The 24,338-nt window shown below is 32.5% G+C and overlaps 2 protein-coding genes across 6 annotated transcripts; both read left to right on the forward strand.

Annotated features, from left to right (window-relative positions):
• The first annotated feature begins 9,869 nt into the window (after window positions 1-9,869).
• LOC144549485 (uncharacterized) lies at window positions 9,870-12,623 on the forward strand. Its single transcript, XM_078298230.1, has 4 exons — window positions 9,870-9,995; window positions 10,773-10,974; window positions 11,588-11,696; window positions 12,342-12,623. The coding sequence occupies exons 1-4, from the start codon at window positions 9,942-9,944 to the stop codon at window positions 12,490-12,492; spliced, it is 516 nt and encodes a 171-aa protein (XP_078154356.1). The 5' UTR covers window positions 9,870-9,941; the 3' UTR covers window positions 12,493-12,623.
• A 4,042-nt stretch (window positions 12,624-16,665) lies between these two features.
• On the forward strand, window positions 16,666-23,814 carry LOC144549404 (uncharacterized). 5 transcript variants are annotated; one of them, XM_078298122.1, is made up of 15 exons: window positions 16,666-16,944; window positions 17,509-17,573; window positions 17,657-17,914; window positions 18,024-18,134; window positions 18,617-18,677; window positions 19,286-19,357; window positions 19,470-19,512; window positions 19,668-19,705; window positions 19,983-20,216; window positions 20,784-20,849; window positions 21,006-21,140; window positions 21,343-21,454; window positions 21,802-21,957; window positions 22,651-22,845; window positions 23,368-23,814. In XM_078298122.1, the coding sequence occupies exons 1-15, from the start codon at window positions 16,729-16,731 to the stop codon at window positions 23,574-23,576; spliced, it is 1,971 nt and encodes a 656-aa protein (XP_078154248.1). In that variant the 5' UTR covers window positions 16,666-16,728; the 3' UTR covers window positions 23,577-23,814. The 5 variants fall into 5 exon arrangements, with proteins under 5 accessions (XP_078154248.1, XP_078154251.1, XP_078154252.1 ...); XM_078298125.1 differs by having other exon boundaries at window positions 19,313-19,357; XM_078298126.1 differs by having other exon boundaries at window positions 19,319-19,357.
• The last annotated feature ends 524 nt before the right edge of the window (window positions 23,815-24,338 follow it).

Genomic DNA, 24,338 nt, shown 5'->3' on the forward strand with positions numbered 1-24,338 from the left:
ATACGTACCACGGTACCAGTGAATGCATTAAAATTAATTATAAATCTTAGAAGAGGCAAACATCATACAAATTTTGAAATTAATTTTTACTGTACATACAAGATGGGGTATTAATTTTTTACTTTAATTTGAACCAAGATAGGGCAAATTTGACAAATTAACAAATGGTTAAGAAAATTGACCGCTTGACAATGATAAAACTTTTGACCACTTGTCTGTTAGGGGTGAAAACGGGTCGGATATTATCCGACCGAATTTGGATTCGTATTTGAATTTTTCGGATTCGGATAGTCGGATACGGATAATTTGCGGATACGAATACGGATACGGATACGAATTCGGTTTTAATTTCGGAAGCGAATACGGATACGGATAATTCAAATCCAGATAGGTTGATTTTTCGGATATCCGAATTTTTCATTTTTCGGATATATTTTTCGGATAATCGGATAATTTTTCAGATAATTTTTTGGATATCCGGATTTTTGAATTTTTCGGATAATTTTTCGAATATTCGGATACAGGTGGAGTCCGCCTGTAATAGAAATAGAGAGAGGAGAATTAAGAGGTGGGATCTATGTGGCCATCCATGAGTGAAAAGTCCTGTCATGAGACTCCATCATCATTCAAACAACATCTTGAATTTTTATTTCTCTCATTAAGTTAAATCTTAGGTTTAAAAATCCATAATAAATTTTCAAAAATACTAATAATCATTTTTTTAATTATTTTCTCATTTAATTAATTGAGTTTTGATGTAATTTATTGTTTATGATGGGTCATTTTATTTTTATTAAATAACACATTAGTTAATTAGTTTTGTTCTGATTTCAAATGTGGATACTTGTTGTTTTACAATTAAAAATTTTAATTCACTCCACTGATGTTATACAATCTTGTTGTAATATATATATCCGAATTAGAAATTTGATTTATATCCGTATTCGTATTTGTATTCGACTAATATTCGATTCGTATTCGATTAATATCCGATCCGTATTCATATCCGATTAATATCCGATTCGTATCCGTATCCGGAAAATCAAAACTGATACGAATATGGTTTTATCACTATCCGATCCGTATTCGATCCGTTTTCACCCCTATAAATGTCTGTACAGTGAATGTTAGAAATGAAAGTATCATACAAATTTGATTAATTTTTTGACCATTTGTATGCACCCCTGAATACATTAATTTCTACTTTAATTTGAACCAAGATGGGGCAATTATCATACAATGGCTCCTCTTTCAAGCCATTGAAAATTGCATGCATTTGTACTCGTAAAAAGGAAGAAATCATATGAATCCGAACCATTTAATTTATAAGAATAAATTAATTGTATATTATATCTTAACATTATATTTACGAGCAACACATGTTTCGCAAACGTGCAAATATTTAAATTAAGAAAAGGAAAGAAGAGATAGATAATCTAGTGTACATATTCAAACTTTGTTTCTCAATCCCATATAAAATTGGTTGAAAGATTTTTAGCTAATATATGTACTTTTTTTTTTTCAAATATATAAAAAAAAAGTAAAAAAAATAAAAAAAATAAAATTTGATCACATACAGTTTTTTTATAAATAAATAACATTTGGCAGTTTAGATTAATAGTTTGAATACGAAAACAATAGTGCTATAAAACCAGGATTTGAAGGTAGCACTGTTGAATTTCTGCTAATGAAGGGTTTGAACTTGCAGCTAGTTAGATGAATACGAAACTAAAATTTTGCTTTTATTATATTTCTAGAGTTTCATGGGACTTTCTGAATTTTTTTTTATTTATTTTGCATTTTTTTTTCTGATTTTCTTGACAAGTGGGGACTCCATTGTCAGTCTCCGTATCTATTAGTAGCCATTAGGTTTTGATATTAATCAATATCAATGCATATCTCTTTGAGATCCATGCATGTGAATCAGAATTAGTGTTGGCCAGATAAGATTTAGGATTCATGAACTTTTTTTGCATCCTTTCTTGGTGTTCTTCTATTGATTGGTATGATTTTCTTAAATCTAAGGGTTTATTAAATTTACTTAGGGTTCATAAGAGAGGGGCACATTTGCGTTCAAATACATTTTAGATTGTTTGAATCCATTTTATGCGTATCGACACATATAATGCAAACAAACTAAATTTAATCATAGTTATCATTCTAAACTAATACTATCACGTATTTAACAAAATTATTTTATATAGTTCATTTTACAAAACAATTTTGAAATTTTATGTATTTAAATAATTATGTGTAATTTAAGATGAAGATTGTTAAGTTAATAGTATTAAATATAGTAATTGGTTATTTGATTTTCTCTAATAACTTAATATCAAAACTTTAAAAACCAGCTAAAAATAATGTTTTTTATATTTAAAATCTATATTTTTATTTAATAAATAAAGCTCTTAAATAGAACCCGCTAAAATGAAATACGTTTGTGCTCTTTAAAAAAAGAGAGAGAAACAATGATGCATAAATATTAATAGTTAAGCATTTGACATTATCATTAAAAATGCATGCCACATAAACAAATAGTTGTGTACTCACACTTTTATAGTTTTATCAATTATATGGGTTCAATAGTGATGAGTTCATGATATTCCTATGCAACAACCTTTTCAAATATTAATTCATTCAGTTCATCGAATTATGAAAAATTTTCAATATATAGTCACGTTTTGCATACACAAACTAATTTAACTTAATTTTCCAGCCCTATATATTTTAATTAATGGGAATGAGAAGCTATTTTTTTCTTCTATTACCTACCTTTTTTTTCATTTTCTTTCTCAGTGTTTCATGTTTTTATAAACTATACTAAAAGAGTCACGGGGATGCAATCCTATCAGCACTAAAGCACCGAATTCTATTGGAACTCTGCAGTTAAGTTTACTTTAGCAGAAGTAGTACTATGATGGATGACTTTCTAGAAAGTCTCTGTGTTGCATTTTTGTAATAGATGTGGCGAACCAACATAAAATGTAGATTTGTTATGGAAATAAAAACTTTCTGAAAGTTTGTGATTCTGATTAGGTTTTATTTCTAGTCTATCACAACTTGTTTGGAACTAAAAACTTAGTTGTTGTTTAATATTAAAGGACGCTAATAACAATCCCCGTAGCCTCCACCCCGCATTTATCCCCGCAGATACTACAAAAAAAAACATGGGGGACCACTCAATCATTAATGAGCGTTTAAAATACTGCGGGTATTTAACTTGAAGCATCAAAGTATTTACTTTGAATTTGTCAGGTATTAAACCCTCTGCAATGATCTCTATTTATGAAAGAATAAATCAATCCATTAATTGTCCTCGCACAAAATTTCATTTTTTTTAATCGTCCCCGCACAACTGGGAACCATTAAACATGGGGGGACTGCTCAATCATTATCGAGCATTTAAAAAACTATTAGTATTTAACTTGAAGCATCAAAGTATTTAACTTGAATTTGTCAGGTATTAAACCCTATGCAATGATCTCTATTTATGAAAGAATAAATCAATCCATTCATTGTGCCTGTTAGGGTTTATGGTGCTGTAACCAAAAATCCGTTTAGGCTTAAGTTGCGGAATGACCGTAGAACAAAAATTTCTACGGCCAACTTAAGCTCAGGATTAAACGGGGTATGTCAGGAAACTTTCCAAGGCGGTCCACCTTTAGTATTCCTTTGGCATCAAAAACCAATTTAATCCTTTTTACAGATCTACTCCATGATTGATTTCTAAAACTTTAATATACTTACCAATTAAATAGATTAATATAGCATATTTATACCTTGTTTCCAAATCACAGTTGGAATGCAGACCGAGCGAGTAGAGCCTCACCAGGGAAGGAATCGACTCGGAGTATCACACGTGTGATACCTCTATCGGTTATCCATCAGGACTAACCGGAGAGCGGTTTATTTCTTCTACCAGAAATAACGTAAACCGCGGAATTCTGCAAAAACACTATTCACGAGAAAAAGACGAAAACCCGTAAACACGAATTTTCGGTTGCTCAGTTTCATCAATATGCAAAACTGACATACCGTGAAATTCGGTAAAACACTATTCATCGATCCCGTAAATATACTTCACAACAACTCGCAAGATTATACGTCAACTACGTATAACTTTCTTTTCTCAACCAAAACACTATTTGGGAGAGAAACCGAGAAAGAGAGAAAATACCGATCTGTTTCGACACGAAACGGTATGAGTGAATTAGCGATTTTTCAAGATATGCCAAAAAGACCAAAATGCCCTCCAAGTTTGGCCTATTTACAAGATATGCCATTGAATGGATAAGGATGACATGTCATGTGGATAAGATCGATGACGTGTCATCTGGATAGGATCGATGACATATCATGCGGATAATGACGAATCTGAAAAGACCCGAATGCCCTCGGCCCGAACACAAATAATGCTCGTATAATTATTCTGAACAATTATATATATTTTTCTTGCGGTTGTTTGTTTCGGTATCGATGACGTGTCATCTGGATAGGATCGATGACATGTCATGCGGATAATGACGAATCTGAAAAGACCCGAATGCCCTCGGCCCGAATACAAATAATATTCGTATAATTATTCTGAACAATTATATATATTTTTCTTGCGGTTGTTGTTTTGGTAATTTATACAACGTGTCATGCACATTTATAAATTAACCGGTTAACTTTTATACAACGTGTCACACACGTTTATAAATTAACCAATATTTTTTGCTTGTTATTTTTACATAACATTTATAATTTAATTATAACACGTATAATTAATTATAACCATCTTACTATTGATCATAACCAATTTATAATCAATCACAATAAGATTCTCCGATTAACTCCTATATGGTGTGACCCAATAGGATCTGTGTTATGTTGGTAAATAGAGTTAAAACTGTTTTAACTTCTATAATCATGAGCGGCATCTGGCAACACATCATGACCATCCAATTACACAGATGATGCTATACTGTACAATATCACGATCCAGTAAACAATTTACTTGTGTCTGTTCTTCTGTCTCATAGCTATCAGATTAGTTTCAAGGTAGATGTGTGTCATCCTTGCTAACTGAATCTTTTCTTAATCTTGAGCAGATTATCAAATATAATTACTCTTGTAATTATACCGCTAGCAGATAATCTTACTCTATCAAGGGGCCCAGTGATGCTATAGCTCGTATAGAGATACGAGGGACAAATAGTATTCTTGGTAAACCATCACTACCTCAGCTAAGCCATGTATACCGAAGAGCTACCGTTATAACTGCATTTTACCGACAGCGTTTGATAACAATCACACATACATTTCTTAGTAGGAAAGATGAATACCTCATACTGTAGAACTTGACACTGAATGAATGTTGGGTTTTGACTGTTCAAACCCATTGATTAATTATGTTGGGGTTTTGACTGTTCAAACCCATTGATTAATCATGTTGGGGTTTTGACTGTTCAAACCCATTTATATGCTTAAGGTGCGGAAAGAGTAAAACAAAACTTTTACATCTACCTTAAGCTAAGGATTAAATGAATCAAGAAGATTCGTTTAATCCTATTTACAGATCTACTCCATAATTGATTTTCTAAAACATTAAATCTATTTATCAATTAAATAGATTAATATAACATGTTTATACCTTGTTTCTAAATCACAGTTGGAATGCAGACCGAGCGAGTAGAGCCTCACCAGGGAAGGAATCGACTCGGAGTATCACACGTGTGATACCTCTATTAGTTATCCACCAGGACTAACCAGAGAGCAGTTTATTTCTTTTGCCAGAAATACTATAAACCGCGGTATTCTGCAAAAACACTATTCACCAAAAAATTCGTTTCAATCAGATTTGCTAATTAAACCAAATCTGAAATACCGCGAAAATTCGGTAAAACACTATTCACCAATCGAAAAACCGTAAATAGAGAAAGAGAGAAATCCAATTAACGAAGTAATCAGATTAACATGTGAATTAGTGATTTTTCTCTTTCACCTATGCCCCTCTATTTATAGGCAAATAAGGAGGTTCGCCAAAAGACCGAAATACCCCCGTACTTGGCAAAATTACATTTTTGCCATTTTGGATGTGGCATTCAAATTTGATTTTGCAACTTCATATTGGTTAGATTAGTTTAATGGATTCTAAACCCATTAACCCAAAGGAATAGTAAATAGTAACTATCCAATATCAAATATGTATAATTGTCATGTACAATTATATTCGTTTACGGTTTTCGTTTGGTAATTTTTATACAACATGTCAAACACGTTTATAAACAAACCTGTGTTTCTGTTTGTCATTCTAAATGACGTACAATTAATTATAATTAATTATACCAAGTATAACTAATTATAACCATTAGTTTTTGCTTTGTTATTTTTAACATGACAAATATAATTTAATTATAACACGTATAATTAATTATAACCATCTTAATATTGATCATAACCAATTTATAATCAATCACAATAAGATTCTCCGATTAACTCCTATATGGTGTGACCCAATAGGATATGTGTTATGTTGGTAAATAGAATTAAAACTGTTTTAACTTCTATAATCACAGGAGGCATCTGGCAGTATACACTATGACCATCCAATTACACAGATGATGATGTACTGTACAATATCACGATCCAGTAAACAATTTACTTGTGTCTGTTCTTCTGTCTCATAGCTATCAGATCAGTTTCAAGGTAGATGTGTGTCATCCTTGCTAACTGTATCTTTTCTTGATCTTGAGTAGATTATCAAATATAATTACTCTTGTAATTATACCACATGCAGATAATCTAACTCTACCAAGGGGCCCAGTGATGCTATAGCTCGTATAGAGATACGAGGGACAAATAGTATTCTTGGCAGACTATCACTTCCTCAGCTAAGCTATACGTATGGAAATGCTACCGTTATGACTGTTTTTTACGGACAGCGTTAGATAACACTCACACATACATATTTCTTAGTGGGAACGATAAATACCTCATACTGTAGAACTTGACACTGAATGAAAACATAAATGACACGAACACAATTCTATTTAATGTTTCATTCGGGGTCTGTCAAATACCATGTTCCTAGAACATGTATCCATGTGATTAAAATGACATCTCGTGTCAGGTGGTTTGTAAAACTTAACCATCTTTCAATCCACATTCTAACCTTATCGCGGTAATTAGTGTTCCTGCTAATTACCTTGGTCAGTGACTTTTAAGAGTATATATTATCTATATTATGGAGTTTCACAATTTCAGTCATGAACTCGAAATGATCCATAATTTCAATAATACTCAAGGCAACAAAATTATATATAAATAAACATTCAATTCATGAACAAAGCTTTATGATAATTTATCGTATTATTGACTTCTAGATTATTACAAACTAACAATTAAAACATAAATGACACGAACACAATTCTATTTAATGTTTCATTCGGGGTCTGTCAAATACCATGTTCCTAGAACATATATCTATGTGATTAAAATGACATCTCGTGTCAGGTGGTTTGTAAAACTTAACCATCTTTTAATCCACATACTAACCTTATCGCGGTAATTAGTGTTCCTGCTAATTTCCTTAGTCAGTGACTTTTTAAGAGTATATATTATCTATATTATGGAGTTTCACAATTTCAGTCATGAACTCGAAATGATCCATAAATTCAATAATACTCAAGGCAACAAAATGATATTAATCATCCAATTCATGAACAAAGTTTTATGATAAATTATCGTATTATTGACTTCTATATTATTACACTAACAGTCCCCGCACAAAATTTTCTTTTTTTTTGAATCGTCCCCGCACAACTGGAGACCATTAAATAAACAATCCCCTCACCCAATAATAAATACTCTGAGACATAATGATAAATACTTTATGTTACATGGGTAAATATTTTACATTATATGGATAAATAATTTATATTACATGGATAAATACTTCTCATGCATACTTGTAACTTTCAGTAAAACATCAATGATAAATATTTTACGTTACATGGATAAATACTTTGTATTACATAGATAAATATTTCTCAGACATAATTACAACTTACAGTAAAACATCAATGATAAATACTCTATGTTACAAGGGTAAATACTTCTCAGAAATAATGATAAATACTTTTTTGAACATCAATTAACAGATAAGCATTTATTAACGGGGATTGTTATTAGATAACAGTATAATTAATGCGGAGATTGTTTTTAAATGAATAATTAATGCGGGAATTGTTATTAGAGGAAGTTATAATTAATGCGGGGATTGGTATTAAATGACAGTCTAATTTAATGCGGGGATAAAAGGAAACTTTTAGCGAAATTAGTGGGGGGATATATGGCAGTTAAGGAAGAGAGAGAGTGCGGGAAAAATGGGGGATGAGAGTGGGGGGTTTCATATAATTATTCAATATTAAAAGAGCCATGGTTTTAATTTTTCTTTTTGTAAATACTAAAAGTGGCAAAGTGTAATCCCTTAACCATAGTTGACCTAGCTCCTGTCAATATATATCATGTTTACAATCATATATATATATATATGGTTCAGAATTTCATAACAAATTATATGTTTACATTGAGATAATATTTCATATTGACTTGTCGTATACTATTTAAGTCAAAAACGAATGATTAAGATGATAATTTCATGTGATATAAGTAATTACAACTCTGTCAAAATTAAGTGTGTGTGTGTGTTTTTTTTTTTTTTGCTTTTTTGCAGAAGAAATTCCTAATTCTTAACTAATTTCATTTACAAAATTTTAATAGGGCAAAAGTAACCTTTAATAATTTTGATTAGTACCTAAAAAGAAAATTGTACTCCTCCATATTAAAATAAAACAAAATGAAAAAATCACTCAACGCTCCCATGTAAAATGTTTCAAGATGATTTTGTGTAATCTTAATTAATAAAATAGTTAATATCATATATGTACTTTTTTTATATATAATTTTGAAGGATGAGAAAATATTTCTTATAATATTATCAGTCTATTTTTTGTGATAGGTGGCATAATATTTATAAAAAATAATTAAATTTGCATCCGTTCAATTTGCAGTAAGATTTGCATGTTCGTCTAGACTGAAATTAAAATACGTCTGAAATTGAAGAATTTCAAAAATATCAAGGTTGTGAATTCAATCTGCAACTCTATTTTTGAGAGCCCGCAGATTGAATTGAAGGTCTCCAAAAATCTATATTACAGTGTATTTTTTTTATTTTTGGAGAATGGAGCCACAATTGAACTCTCCAGTTTTTAAAAAAAAATTTAATATACTATAAATAAAATTTCGGCCGTCTAGATTCACAAAACTAATTTTAAAATAATTCATCCGCACATATCTTAAAGCGAATGGAGGAATATCCAGACTGCCACGTTCCGATCGAGTTTCACGCTACAGGTTCTCGTTTTCCATGAGTGCGTATCCTTTTTCTCACAAAAAAGAAAAGAAAAAGAGTGCGTATCCTCTGAAATATCTCATATGTTGCGTGACCGACGTGTCCGGTGTCTATTCGGGGGTGACGTAGGGGGCCAGTATTATTTGAGCTTTGAGATTCGCGTAGAACGTATTGTAACGGTTGAGATTTTCCAAAAAGTTACGCAAAATATGAGATATCTCAGAGGATGCGAATTCGCTTTCGAGTCCCGACAAACAAAAGCCTCCATTATCCTGGAATCAATCTCCTTAAGTAACTTATATTTTTGAGTTTAGATCCAAACCGTCCGATCATAATCAGCACGAATATTAGAAGAATCTGACGGTCATCTATAAACTCAAAAGACGAAGTACTTTAGGGAATTCTTACGCCCACCAAAAGCTTTCTTTACTCTTTTTTTTTTTTAGTATATAATAAAGCTTTCTTTACTCGCGGTCCCTCTCGCGTGTCTACTTCATTCCCGACAAGAAGGTTATAACTAGCAGCTAAAAAAAAAGAGACAAAAATGGTGGTCAGTGAAGATGAATCCTGGCAGTGGTTTGATCCCATGGAAATCGAGGTAACCTAAACTAACCTTATCCTTAACCTCTTTGTATTATTTACTTTTAGTAAGGGTAAAGTTTGCTCCCCTCTCCTTCTATTACGGGTACTTTTTTTAACAGAGCAGTTTTAGCTTCATGCAGCTCACTGACTATAGAATCAAACAGCGCTATTATATGTTTGTGCGCTGCATGTAAAAATGTTTACTCCTCTATTACCGATTGGATTCTTCTCTTTTGTAAAAGGAGGTCCTTCGTGCTAATGGTTAGGGTTTAAGCCTTTTAGGTATTGCAAGCTTGTCTTTTTTTTTTTTAATACTATTTTAATGGAAAAAATACTCCAAAATAATAGAGAATATGCCTTGTTTCTCTTTCTTTTTTTTTTTTTTTTGCAACTTGGAATTATTGAAATTTTTAGTTTCCTTGTCTGCAATAGTATCCGATTCTCCAAAATTAGTTCGTCTTTAATTGGAATAGGCTTATTTAGAAACGCTATTACAGATTATTCCTAAAACCAAATAGGTTTTTTGGGGACCAATTTTTTCATTTACCATTAAACCGTGTTACGGTATTGTTTCTTGGTACCAAATCATTCAATTTTGATCTGGTTCAGATATGTACCAATAAACATTGGTTCTAAACCTACACTAACATTTTGTACCAGATATAATTAGTCTTGTAACACCCAATCAAACATGGTATCCACAGGGGCAGGACTGTAATTATCACATTACCTGTTTATACGGATTCTTCACCGCAAAGAAGGTTTTTTTTTACTTACCTCTACTTTTACACAGTTTCACAACAACTCTAAAAGAAAGTCTCACGAAGAGACGGAAGGTATCACAGCCATGACAAAGGATAGTTTTGAGTTGCATGTACAAAAGGTGCTCAAGACGGGACCCGCAGTCGGTGAACATGCTCCAGGAAATACAGGGGAAGATAAAGAGAACAATAATTGCTTGGTAGAGATTTCTTGCAATAGTGCAGATACTTCTGGTAAGCCTTGTTTTTTTTATTTATATTATTTTATATTTTTCTGGTAAGTCTGGTACATGGCAGGGGCATTTTTTGCAAATTGTGCCTAATTTTTCTTCATAAATCAAAATAACACCCAAACCTCACAAACAGAAACCAGTAATTAAAGCAAAGATTGACTCAGGTGGATTGCTTTATAATATGTCAATACAATTTAAGAGAATTGTTAAATTCAATTGGCTTTACTTTTAGTTCAATCAAGTTTTCGGGAGGTAGGGAGAGAAAATTGTCTTTGGAGCAGTCCATCATTCCATCAGTTGGTTACAAATTATTTGCAAAATTTAAGAATTTTGTGGGTTTAAATTGCAAATATGAGTTTGTTTCTAACAAGTGAAGATCAGGGTACTGGTATACCTGTCTGCTTCAATAGATTGCCAAAGTACCTTCATTTTCCTTCAAAAATATATAGATGCTACGAAACATTGTTCAGAGAACACACACACACACACACACACACACACACTTTTCTCCTAATTTTTTCAAAAATTCGGAAGAACCACATTAGCTTAACTCTGGTATTCCAGTCCTGTAATTATATTAACATCCATTTTTTTTTTATTATTGAAACATGCAGATTCTGCCAAGACTGCAAAATTAAGGCTGTTAGATATTTGTTCCGCCAACAAGTGGAACAGCCCTACGTACGAATTATGTGAAGTGGTGGGTCCCAACCAGAATATTATGTAAGTTTTATTGTTATCTCTTCCTCTTCTCTTCTAAATTCCTGGGTGCTTTATTACCTTGAGTGAGGCTATGAAACTATGCATAGAGCGGATTGATCCGTACTATGGATTTATATTTCATTTTCAAAGTTCTAATAGCCGATCTAACATGATCTCCTTACTATGGATTAAATTTTACATTTCTTAGAATTTTTAACTATTTTTTTAGATTAGGTGAAAATCCCTACTATTAATGGTCGAGAATTTTTAGATTAGGTGATTTTCTACCTATCTAAAAAATAGTAAAAAATGTAAAATTCGATTTACAAGTACATTTTCATATGAAGATTATGTTGACAGTTCAAATCGACTATTAGGACTTTGAAAAACGAAGATATTGATCCATAGTACAGATCAATCCGCGCTATGCATAGTACCATAGCCTCACTCTATTACCTTACTTCAAGTTTAAATGCACAACTAAGCTCAATATAAGTTGTGTCCGATAATTGAGTGTTATGAGTATAACTAGGTTTTATACATTATGCACTCTTGATAGCTTTAGGAAGTTGTTACCCTCAAGAGAAATTAACTTATTTTTGAGTTATTGTAGGTTGGTTATAAAGAAACATAAAATTGATATTTATCAATTTCTTGCTCAAACAGGTTCAAGTACAAGGTGACAGTATTAATTAATACATACTCACTGACAGTACTTGACTGCTTCAGTGCACCTAATTGTGAAAGAGAAGCCGCACAAGAGCATGCTGCAGAAGGCGCATTGTGGTACCTCAATCACTTAGGCTACTGTTCTTAAATTAATATGATTTTCATTATGTTTATATAAGCTTAGAACCTTACAATGGGTCTATTGTGTATATAAATTATTACCTATTTGTACCTTTAGTTCCTGTTATTTCAAGACTAGCATGCTTTTGATGGGGTTCACTTCTGGAGAATTTTGTATTTATAAAAATTATTATTAAATAAAATAGAGAAATAAAAAGAATAGTTCGGATTTTCAATGGCATAGATGGATCCTAAAAAAAAAAATCGGATCCAAAGTTTTTTTTTTTTTATGTACACAACTTCACAATAATTTGGCCACAAACAATTCGGTTTGCAAAAAAGGAATGAGAGTCAATTGACCTTCATTCTTTTTCAATTTTTTTGTACTTATACTTTATTTTCTATATAAGCTATTTTTTTATTGGAATTTTCTATATAAGTTATAGTAAAATGTTATATGCAATGTAAAATTGATTCTCATTCACGTTTAGTCCTCATAACTTGAAAGTCTAGCTCCACCTCTGTGTAGCACACTCAGATTGTACCACAATATAATCAGATGAGCAAGTGTGTAATACAAAAGAATCGGCTTTTGTGGTAATCCTTAATTATGATCTACACACTAACCACGCTTCACTTGGAACGCTATCCTCTGCGGAGCTTTTAATCTGGTTCGTTCGTTTTGATCGGACGGACCACATCAGATCTCAAAATTTGGGTCCCCTCTGATCTGGTCCGTCCGATTAAAACGACGGACCAGATTAAAAACTCCGCAGATGATACTCTCCCCGCTTCACTTACCCATCCGAACAAGTTGCCAAATCCATTTCACTAAACTTAATCGATTCATTGTTTCACAAACAATTCAGCAATAGTTTTGCACTCCTAATACAGGATGAGAAAAACTGATGTAGTTCCAATTAAAATTAAGAGCGACCCATGACCAATTAAAGCAAGTACAGCATATATAGTTGGGACTTGAGCTCAACAGAATAAACGGTTTATATCAATTTCCTATTCCATTACAAAATTAAGTCAAAACGAGCAAAGAAAATGGAGAGAACAACGTTGCAGAACCAAACATGATAAAATCTAATCTAATATAGGCCGGAGTCCCATACATATGATCTGATCACAACCTCCAAATTGTAGTTGGTAATTCTCAGTGATTCAAATATTAATCGTAAATAACCTCTCCAGGTTTTTATAAACGTGACCCATGTGCTAATGGTTCCATGTAATTCATAATTTATCTTTTTCAATATATAATTAAAGAGGAAGACACAAACAAATTAAGGCACTTGCTGGTTTCTTACACTTCCCATGAAATTAAAACTTTTTTTGAAGGAAAATCCTGTATATAGCAATTGAAACTCAAGCACTTAATTAGAAGCATAAAACAAACCCCTGAAAAGAAAATTCAAGCACTTTATGGATCCCTGAGAATTGAGAAAGCAAAGAAGATCTGGGCCTCAGGCATTACAAAACCTTTCTTCTTTAGAAGCACTTTTGTGATTGATTAACCAATTGACTGACACTTTTAGAATGACACAATCTATTTAGGAGAGATGAGAGTCAAAATAAAAAAAGGTATATCTATCAATTCAATTTTTGAAATAACTAGATAAAAGGTTAAATGAATAAAAGGGAATAGAAGGAAATATATTAAGTTTTATGGGGATATGAGATATTTTGATATTTTCATGAGAATATTGGCTATTTTCAAAGGTTGTATGGGCACACTAGAAATTGAATTTTTTTCATAACACTAGAAATTGAATTTTTTTCATAAACCATAATTAATAAAACGAATTTTAGGGAACCAATATGATTGATTTTTTTTTTTTCAAAAACCATAAGGACCGTGGGATTCCCACGGTCTCAAAATTGTCTTTTCTCCAGACCGTGGGGTTCCACGGTCTCAATTTTTTTTTTTTTTATAAAACAATTTTTTTTATTTTTTGTATTAAAATATTAGAAATGTTGAATATATTTCTTTGAAAATAGATGAAATACAATATAATTTGATTTATTAGAAAGACTGCAATAAATAACCCGGATCAATATTTTTCAGGTCGGATTTTTCGCGGCTGTAAGAAAAATTAATATATTTCTTTATGTGTTATTATAAAAAAATAAAAATGCTTAGATTCTGAGTTATTGATCCCGGTTCAAAAGTCACTTCTAGGTAATCCAGAAAATATTGTGATCAATCTAGGACATTTAATTTATAAAAAGTTATATCTATTTTGAGAATTCTTTTTGAATAACAATCATTAAATAACTTAAAAGTTTTTGTTTTTTTTTCAAAAATAGATACAACTTTTCATAAATTAAATGTACTAGAAGGATCATAATATTTTCTGAATTACCTAGAAGTGATTTTTGAACCGGGATCAATAACTCAGAATCTAAGCATTTTTATTTTTATTCTAATAACACATAAAGAAATATATTAATTTTTCTTACAGCCGCAAAAAACCCGACCTGAAAAATATTGATCCGGGTTATTTATTGCAGTCTTTCTAATAAATCAAATTATATTGTATTTCATCTATTTTCAAAGAAATATATTCAACATTTCTAATATTTTAATACAAAAAAAAATTTAAAAATTCTGTTTTATAAAAAAAAAAAAAATTTGAGACTGTGGGAACCCCACGATCCTTATGGTTTTTGAAAAAAAAAATCAATCATATTGGTTCCGTAAAATTCGTTTTATTAATTATGGTTTATGAAAAAAATTCCTAGAAATTTTTTCCTTACAAATATAAAGTCAAACTGTCAAAAATATAAAGATTTATAAGTTAATTTTAATACAATATTTTTTTACCGTTTGATTTTGTATTGAATGAATGTAAAAATTTATAAATTTTATATGTACATGCATCACTTATGAAGTAGATAATTTGTTATCAACGGTTTGGATTCGTAATTGGAGCATATCCAAATGTTTTTAAAGAGGCAATACATTATACATCATATCATTATACTACAAGTAGCACACTAGTTTTTCTCATATTTTTACCCCTGTAGCATTGATGTACGCTCATTGATGCATGAACCATTTGACTTTTCTTTTGTTCTTCAAAAGCTAAAATTCCGTGGTATAAAACATTGCAAATGATTGAGGAATGGACGACCAAGAAAAATTGGTTACAACCCCCCCCCCCCCCCCCCCTCCCTGTTTTTTGGAGCTTGATAACTGATATCCAAATAAATTTTTGAATGAGTCCCTCGAATAATTTAACATAAAAAACATTCCAATGTTATCTTACTTTCATTTTCAGTGCTAATATTCAAACATTTAAATGTATATTTATAACATTTTAAAATGTTACTAGCAAAAATTTAAATCCCTATAAAATATTTAAATTCTAAATCTAGATAGTTTTGATTTCTAACTAATTTTGTCTTCAAGTCAAAAGAAGAAAGATTTCTTTCACCCACCTGTTTTTTTTCCTCCGACAATCCGTGATAAATTTTGCAAATCTAAAAATATGAACATTTTTTACTTGATTTTATCTTTAAAATGAGATACATGAAGAATAACTTTCGAGTTACATTTGTGTCGTCATTTTTTTTAACCATTTTAAATTATGTGACTTTCAATTTTTTATTTTGCTTCAAAACAACTTAAATCTTTGTTTACAAACCTTCAAATATTTCGTATAAACCTCATTAATAGTACTTCAAATCTTTAGAATAAAGCGTATAAATCTCCTAAATGCGGACCTCTTTTTTGAGACCGCATCTAAGGGATGAGGACCATTAATGAGGTCTGCATCCGACCCTTTTTTTTTTTTCTTCTTCTTCCTTTTTCCTTCTCCCAACCAGAAATGCGGCCCAAATTGTTTACTATATTATTTCTATTAAGATGCGGTGGCTTGAATTGATTATATATTATTTTATTTGATAGTTATTTTCACCGAAGACTCTAAAAGTTTAATCGTTGATAATTCTAAATTAATTTTTATTACAAAGAAGTTCAATTAGATATATATTATTTCATTTTGTGGTTATTTTTAACCGAAAACCTTAGAAGTTTATTCGTTAATTGACCTAAACTAATTTTTATTACAAAAAGTCTAATTAGATATATATTATTTTATTTTATAATTATTTTATTCGTCAATATTTGTAGAAGAGCTATCAGCAATTAAATTTCGGTGAAAATATCTTGTTACATGGATTCGCTCTTAAACCCTCTAAAACCCAACCGTGCGCTTGTATTGGGTCGAAATTCTCTCCGATCAAACCAACAATGGGGAAGAAAAAACTCAAGGCGCCAGTTAGGGTTCAATTGGTTTTCGCCGACCGCCATCTTCTGACTAAGGAACTGAGATCGCAGGAATTCCAGGGAACCCGCCGGATCTGGGCGGCGATCCGTCCCGAGTTCGCCACCGTCGCCGACTTCGCTCGTGACATCAGCAACCGCTTTGGCCTTCGCTGCAGTTCCATCGATGATCTTGTTCTCGAGGTAAGTTAACTTGTAAACCCCTTTCGGTGAGTTTTAACGATCCTTCAGGGTTTCACAAAACACAGTGACAATGTTGTTTCAGTGATGCTATGGTACTATGCATAGCGCACAATGGTCCGTGCTTTGGATCAATATATTCGTTTAAAGAGTCTAAACAATTGATCTGAACTGTTCTACATGAATTTTTCATTTAAAAAGGTACATGCAGATTAAATTTTACATTTTTAGATTTTTTTTACTATTTTTTTATAGGTAAAAAAGATCTATCTAAAAAAATGTAAAATTTAATCTGCATGTACATTTTCATATGGATATCATGTTGAACGGTTCAGATTTGATCCAAAGTACAAACCAATGTGCGCTATGCATAGTACCATAGCCTCACTCATGTTGTTTTATATTTCAGTAGTCAGATATTAACAAGTGTGCCTGTTTCAGGTTCAGGAATTCAGGGTTTAGTGATCAACTTATCATTGTTTTTTTATTAAATGTATAACTTTTGGATTTGAAGGAATAATAAAAGGTTACTCTTTGAGGTTTTAACATGCCTATCTTCTAATGCAGATAGATGGAGATCCCTTACCACCATTTGAACCAACCTCACTATTCGAAGACAATGATATAATAAGGTACTACTGACTATCTAGGTACTCTTAGGTCCAAAGATAAAAATTATAAAATTATGCACTAAGCTACTTGGACATTTTTTTAGTGTTAGTCAGAAAATTGGCCAGGGTAAGAAAAAAGCTGTTGCTATCCCTGATGAGGAACGTGAAATTGAAGGGAACAAGATTAATGAAAAGCAAACTGTCTTGTCCAACAATGGCATTTTGTTAATTGAAAATGGAGAGAATGCAAGTCAAAAGAAGAAGATCAACAAGAAAAAGAAGAAGAAGAAGAAGAGGGCATTAACTGAGGTGATCGGCACCGAGAGAGAGCATAAGGAAATGGAAAGCCCTGAGGAATCAAAGTAATGTTTCTTTTGTTTGAATTGTCATATATGCCTCAACTAATTTCTCAGTTGAGGGAATTAATCTGTGAAATTGTGTAGGAAAGTTGTTTAATTGTATTTCACATAGGAAAAAGAAGTTGAAGCTGACTGCTAATGAAAGGCCTGTTACCATTGAAGCTTCATGTCAAAATAACACTATTAATCAAGAGACAAATGTTCCAGTTACAGCATCTGAGAGGTATGCTTTCGAATTTAACTTGTCTGATTTCTTAATTATAATATCTGTGCTTTTATGTCCATTATGTCAGTGGGTATGTCTCATTTTTGCTTTATTAAGCAAAATTCTTGGGTTTTTTGCTTTAGTGAAATTGGGTTGTGATAGGTGTGGCGAGCCAACTTAAAATACAACCTATTTATGGAAATGAAACCCTCACTCCGGTTGGGTTTCATTTCTAGCCTACCCCAACTTGTTTGGGAAAATTTTTTTTTTTTTTTTTTTTTTCTTTTTTTCTTTAGTGAAATTAACATCACTTTATGAAAAACCCATGAAAAATAAAATATTTTATCCATTCCTCAAAAATGAAGTTTGTCTATTGGTTTGTAAATCTTAAACAGTAAAGACAAAGAAAGCCTCCTAGGGTTGATGCTGAGCTGGTCCGGTATCAGATTATACCAGATAATTGAGCTGAAGTTGTTGGTATTTTTTTTTTCTGTCTCTAGGAACAAAGAAGTTAACTGCACCAGCCAAAACACTTGTTCTGAACATCGGGGTGGTCAAGAGGTCTCTTATATTTATTCTTTTCGTGTATTTTGTTTGAATGTTATTGTGATCAAATCATATATCTATCTTGTAATGGTGATTACTACATGGATGATTGCCCAACCTGTTCCAGCACCTGATAGGATTTTTAGCCTAATGCTGTTTTGTAATATGCTCTTATGTTTTTAGTATGAACTGCTTTTGTGTATGCTTCTCCTCTTAGCTACTCTAGTATGCTGTTACTTAGCTCTTTTGTAAAATGGAATTGATATTCCATTGATTATTGTAAGAAATGCTTTGTTTCAATATGAAACAGGTGGGGCTTACCCACTTTTGTGAAAAAAAATATATCTATCTATCTATCTATCTATCTATCTATCTATCTTGTAAGCCGATCCAATGCTCTTCCTGCAATGTTTTTTTTTTTTGGGGGGGCGGGGGCTACTTTAAGTGAGAAGCGGAGAACAGTTGATTTGAAATATTTTTTTTATCATTTTGTTATCTTTATTTTCCTTTTCTGGTTCAAGAAGAAGGTACATCTGACTTATTCTGTGAATTTGTTAGGGCTACTTTAAGTGAGAAGCGGAGAACAGTTTGTCTAATGGTTAACAATGTTTTTTTTTTTTCAGTTTCATGGTAGAGATACTATTTCGAAGGAGCAGAAAAGCATGATGTTACATAATTTTAAAGATAAATTTGAGGTATAATTATTCTCAAACCATGCACACTTGAGCATAATCATTTATTTTTCTAGTCACTTGCAGTATTAACTCCAAACATGTGTTCTTATCTGAAACTGTGAAATGCCACTAGATGGCGAAGGATTCTCATGGAGCTATTCAAGGAAATGGCATTGGTAAAAGACTCTGCCTTTGACTCTAAACTGTTGATATTAAATTTTTGTAGTTTTTATCTACATAGGAAAACACATGTTTCGTTTTTCCTTATTAGAGATAGATATCCTGAAAAGATTAGCACAACTTTATGAACTGAACTGATTGATTACTTCAGGTGCTGGACTGAGTACTGGTCAGGAAAACGGGCCTAGGGTATGTAAAAATGCTGTATTTATCTGTTTAATAATTTTCATATTTTTGTTGTTCATATGACTATTGCTTGTTACCAAAATGCATTGATGTTTCACATAACTTTTAAGATTGGAGAGAGAAGCTCAAGAAATCAACCCTAAAACATGATTTCATGGTTGTGCTTTAAGTTGTATAAATTTTGGAACATGTGGATTCAGACTTGATGGCCTTTCAGATAATTTTAGAACATGAATCTTGTAAAACTTTTTAAAATTCTTTTTTTAATAAACCGTTACAGACTGATAAAATAACTGCTGGAAGTTCCCCATGGCGGCCCAGGAGCAACTTAGATGGCCCAAATGCACCAAGTCCAAGTAACATGCAAAAGTCATGGATCCAATCTGATGGTCAAAAAGAAAAAACTTCACAAGCCAAAATTAATAATAGTGTGTCAACTGATGAAGTGGAAGAATCTGATGATGAAGATGATATAGACTTTGATAGCTTTTACCCCTTGACATGCCTACCAACGGTTTACTTCCCCTCATAATTTTATTGAATTTTAGTATCTCAAATGAGGAGCTTGTAGTGCACTCCTCAGGACTATTTACTTTAATCTATAGAGTTATAGAGTAGGGTTAAAATGCCCCATTCATGCCTCACATCCTTTTCTCCGTTTTTGAACTACAAACAGTCGATCCGACCCGCTCAACATGATCTCCATATTAAAATGTGTTTGGAGATCAAATTTTATATGTTTTGGAAATTTTTTACTGTTTTTTTTAGATAGGTACAAAATCACTGTTTTTGGATGGTCATAATCTTCTGAAAAACAGTGATTTTGTACCTATCTAAAAAAACAGTAAAATTGTGCTTGGAGACCACATTTTATATTTTTTTGGAATTTTTACTATTTTTTTAGATAGGTTACAAAATCACTGTTTTTGAATGGTCATAATCTTCTGGAAGACAGTGATTTTGTATGAGTTTAGTGGTTGTTATGATGCTTAGGAGGGGATTCAGAATCTATCATAGTTAGAGATAATTTTTTTTTTTTTTTTGCCTTTTTGGTGATTATGTTGTTAATAATGCATTTCAGGAAGGTGATATAATCGCTTATCGCCTTGTGGAGACCTTTGGTCGACCTGAGCTCTCTTTTTTTCGAGTATGACTGCATATTTATCTTTTCTAGCTCATTGACTTTTTCTTTTTATTATTCTAGGAAAAGACTCGTTGACTTTGTTGTTTATGTATATCTACTTCGCTTTTATTTTTTGCTACTCTCAAAATTTTTCTTACTGTTTCAACTTCTTTTTTTCAGGTTGGGAAAGTGATAAAATTTGATCCCATAACGATGCGAATCTTACTAGGCCCTGTTTCTGAGTATCCAATATTTCCGGATGGTGAAATATCTGAATCCCAGAGATCGCTGTACAAAGAAGATGGCACCTTAGAGGTACATTAATTTCAGATATTTTGAACTGTTTTTTCTTTTCATTTTTACAAGTTGGCTCATATCTGGTGAGACTAACTGTTATTTGTTAAAAATGAAATCCTGCTAAATAAATGACAGAGAACTTATCCAAAAGGCCATAACGAAAATGAATTTATTACTCCATTGGTTTATATTTAACATATACGGTTAATTTTATGTGCAGATTGACTTTGGATCCCTTGTGGACCTACGTTTAGTTGAGGAGAGTGAATCTGGAAAGGGTTATGGCAAATCTAAAGTTACCACTTGGGAAAATGAAACTGGTTCTCATTCAGGTAAACCCTTTTATCAAACTGACCCAGGTTATCCTATTATATTACATGTTATGGGTTAGAATTAGCATGAGGTATGGGGAGGCCAAACTTCTGTTCAATTTGAATTACTGGTTGATTTCATTTTTCTCAACTTGTTACATGTTTCCTTTTTGGTGGGATTTGGTGTGTGTGTGTGTGTGGGGGGGGGGGGGGGGGGGGGGGGGGGGGGGGGGGGGGGGGGGGGGGGGGGGGGGGTAGGTGATGTTTGATTTATGATCTAATTCAGTGAAAAATTCTTTGTCAAATATTATCATCAAATGTAGATTTACAATTTTCCAATATTTCACCTGGTTCTTTATGAAACTCAGCTTGGAAGACAACTGGAACTTGTAATGCAAACGAAGAAACAAAAACTAATTGGGGCGCATGGGCACCTAGTACAAGCAGAGATGGTGCATCATGGCGAGGCAGGGGACAGAGAGGAAGTAGAATTCAGTCATGCAGCGGTTCTAGAGGAAGGAATGGTATTCAAATCCTAAAGAGTGAGGCTATGGTACTACGCATAGCACTGATTGCTCCGTACTATGGATCGATATCTTTATTTTCAAAGTTCAAATAATCGATATGAACCGTTCAACATAATCTCCATATGAAAATGTTAGACTAAAGTTTACATTTTTTTTTTTTTAGATTTTTTTTTTAAATTTGTTTAGATAGGTAGAAAATCACTCGTTTGAATGGTCTAGAATTTTTTAATCAAGTGATTTTCTACCTATCTAGAAAAAAAAGTAAAAAATGTAAAATTTGATCCAAAACTACATTTTCTTATTGAGATCATGAACGGTTCAGATTGACTATTTGGACTTTGAAAACAAAGATATTGATCCATAGTATGGACCAATCCATGCTATGCTAGTACCATGGCCTCACTTAATCCTAAAAGTTTCTTGTGATTCTGTAATAATCATGTTCTAAAGGTAGCCATCCTGATAATAGTAATCATGTACGGTACAAAATGTATGGTTTCTCTGCTCATACATCATGCACTTGTACTATTGGCTTAAAACAATTTTCTCCCTTTTCTATTGAAAATCTCAAACACCAAATTTCCCTGGGAAGCGGGACTGTCTTCATAAAAGCATGTTGAACAACCCGATTGTTTTACACAGAAGTTGGGCAATAAGCTGACAAAGGCTGTAATAACTCATCTTGACCAGGAGGAATACACAAAAATGTGAATTCAGCTTGGCAGACAGGTGGGCCTTCCAATGCAAATGAAGCAACAAATTATTGTCAGGCTCCCTGGGGAATGAATAATAGTAGATACGGTACATCCAATCCTCGCAGGGGGCAAAATGGAAACAGATTTGGTGCACGCGGCAGCTTTTCCAGAGGAATGAATGATAGAGCTGGTTAGTGTATCCAATAATAAATTTACTTGCTATAGGTATGAGGCTATGGTACTATGCATAGCGCTGATTGGTCCGTACTACAGATAATCTTTGTTTTCAAAGTTTAAGTAGTCAATCTGAACTGTTCAACATGATCTCCAATTCTCCATATGAAAATGTACTTGCAGACCAAATTTCACATTTTTTAGAATTTTATTACCATATTTTAGATAAGTAGAAAATCACTTAAGATATTGATTCATAGTACAGATCAATCCGTGTTATGCATAGTACCATTTTTCCTCTTCATTCTTTTATGTTGTGGGTTAGTTGTTACTGCCTCTGACTTGCTATATCTCATGGCTGATATAAAACTCTTCAAGGCTTGATTCCTACCTAAAATTCAGTTCACACTTGCTAAAAACTTTTTTCTGGTATTGTCACCGACTGATATAATAATATTGTTGCTGATAAAGTAGTACAGTGCTTTAAATACAAGGTAAACTGTTATGCTGACAAAGTATAATAATGACATACATTTAGGAAACAACGACAACTCTGCCTGGGAGGCAAACACCGAGGCTACAAATGGTAATAAACCACAAACTCAGGAAAACGGTTGGGACACTTGGCAACCAAACCCTAGCAGACCCGGTGCTTCTTGGTCGTACAGGGGATCTGGTGGCGGTTTTTCTAGAGGCACACGGAGGGGTAGAGGCGGCAGGTATTCCAATCCAAAGTTCAATAAATGATATCATACAATGCGGCCTATTTAGGAGTTGTAGTAGTACACCCTTTGTACATTAGTACAAGGCGGAATTTAAATATGCTATGCAAGGAGCCACTCAAATTTGCTGTAAATATGTTAAGAGTTTGGTAGAATTGAGATATTATCTAGTACTCAAGGTAGCTTTTACGTTGTTGTTTCTTATTTTTTTTGTTATGTTGTGATGTGTTCTCAATGCTTTTATCTATGCTATTGTTTTGAAATTTCGGGGCATGTTAATATGTTGGTTTTGCTAGAGCCATTCTAATATGGTCGTCGTTGTGCATGCTAGAATCGGTTTTAGTTGAAAGTACCACAGGAGTAGGTAAAAACTAAAAAGGAAGTCAAACATAAAACATAAAATACGTAATGTGTGGCTACTAAGATTTGAATTCTAGTCTTTATAGAGTGAAACATTACTACTTGCTGGACACAGGTACGAGGGGACGGGGATATCATATTTTGCGTGACTGATGTGTCCGATGCGGTGATGCCCACTCGGGTACGGCGCTGGGGCCAGTACCCAAAAAGAAAGAAAAAAAATGCAAGTATTTTTCTTTTCTCACTTGCATTATTCAATTTATTACTTTTTTTATTTTGGACTTTATAAAATGGGATTCTGTTACCGAAAATTATAACACATCTAATAAACTCAATAAGCTAAACCCTGAAAATTTTACTTTTTTCCCGTGATTTCCTGCACAGGAAAAATTAAAATTAATGTTTCTTATTTTACCAAAATGTTTCC

Source organism: Carex rostrata, chromosome 35, assembly GCF_964058835.1.
Source record: "Carex rostrata chromosome 35, lpCarRost1.2, whole genome shotgun sequence".
NCBI lineage: Eukaryota > Viridiplantae > Streptophyta > Magnoliopsida > Poales > Cyperaceae > Carex > Carex rostrata.

Excerpts from the sequence above, each read along its gene's own strand:
- LOC144549485 (XM_078298230.1), top strand. The coding sequence starts at position 9,942 with ATGGTGGTCAGTGAAGATGAATCCTGGCAGTGGTTTGATCCCATGGAA. Across the intron at positions 10,975-11,587 it reads CAATAGTGCAGATACTTCTG|ATTCTGCCAAGACTGCAAAA; the intron begins GTAAGCCTTGTT and ends TGAAACATGCAG. Across the intron at positions 11,697-12,341 it reads GGTCCCAACCAGAATATTAT|GTTCAAGTACAAGGTGACAG; the intron begins GTAAGTTTTATT and ends TTGCTCAAACAG.
- LOC144549404 (XM_078298122.1), top strand. The coding sequence starts at position 16,729 with ATGGGGAAGAAAAAACTCAAGGCGCCAGTTAGGGTTCAATTGGTTTTC. Across the intron at positions 19,513-19,667 it reads TATTCAAGGAAATGGCATTG|GTGCTGGACTGAGTACTGGT; the intron begins GTAAAAGACTCT and ends TGATTACTTCAG. Across the intron at positions 21,455-21,801 it reads TGAAACTGGTTCTCATTCAG|CTTGGAAGACAACTGGAACT; the intron begins GTAAACCCTTTT and ends TATGAAACTCAG.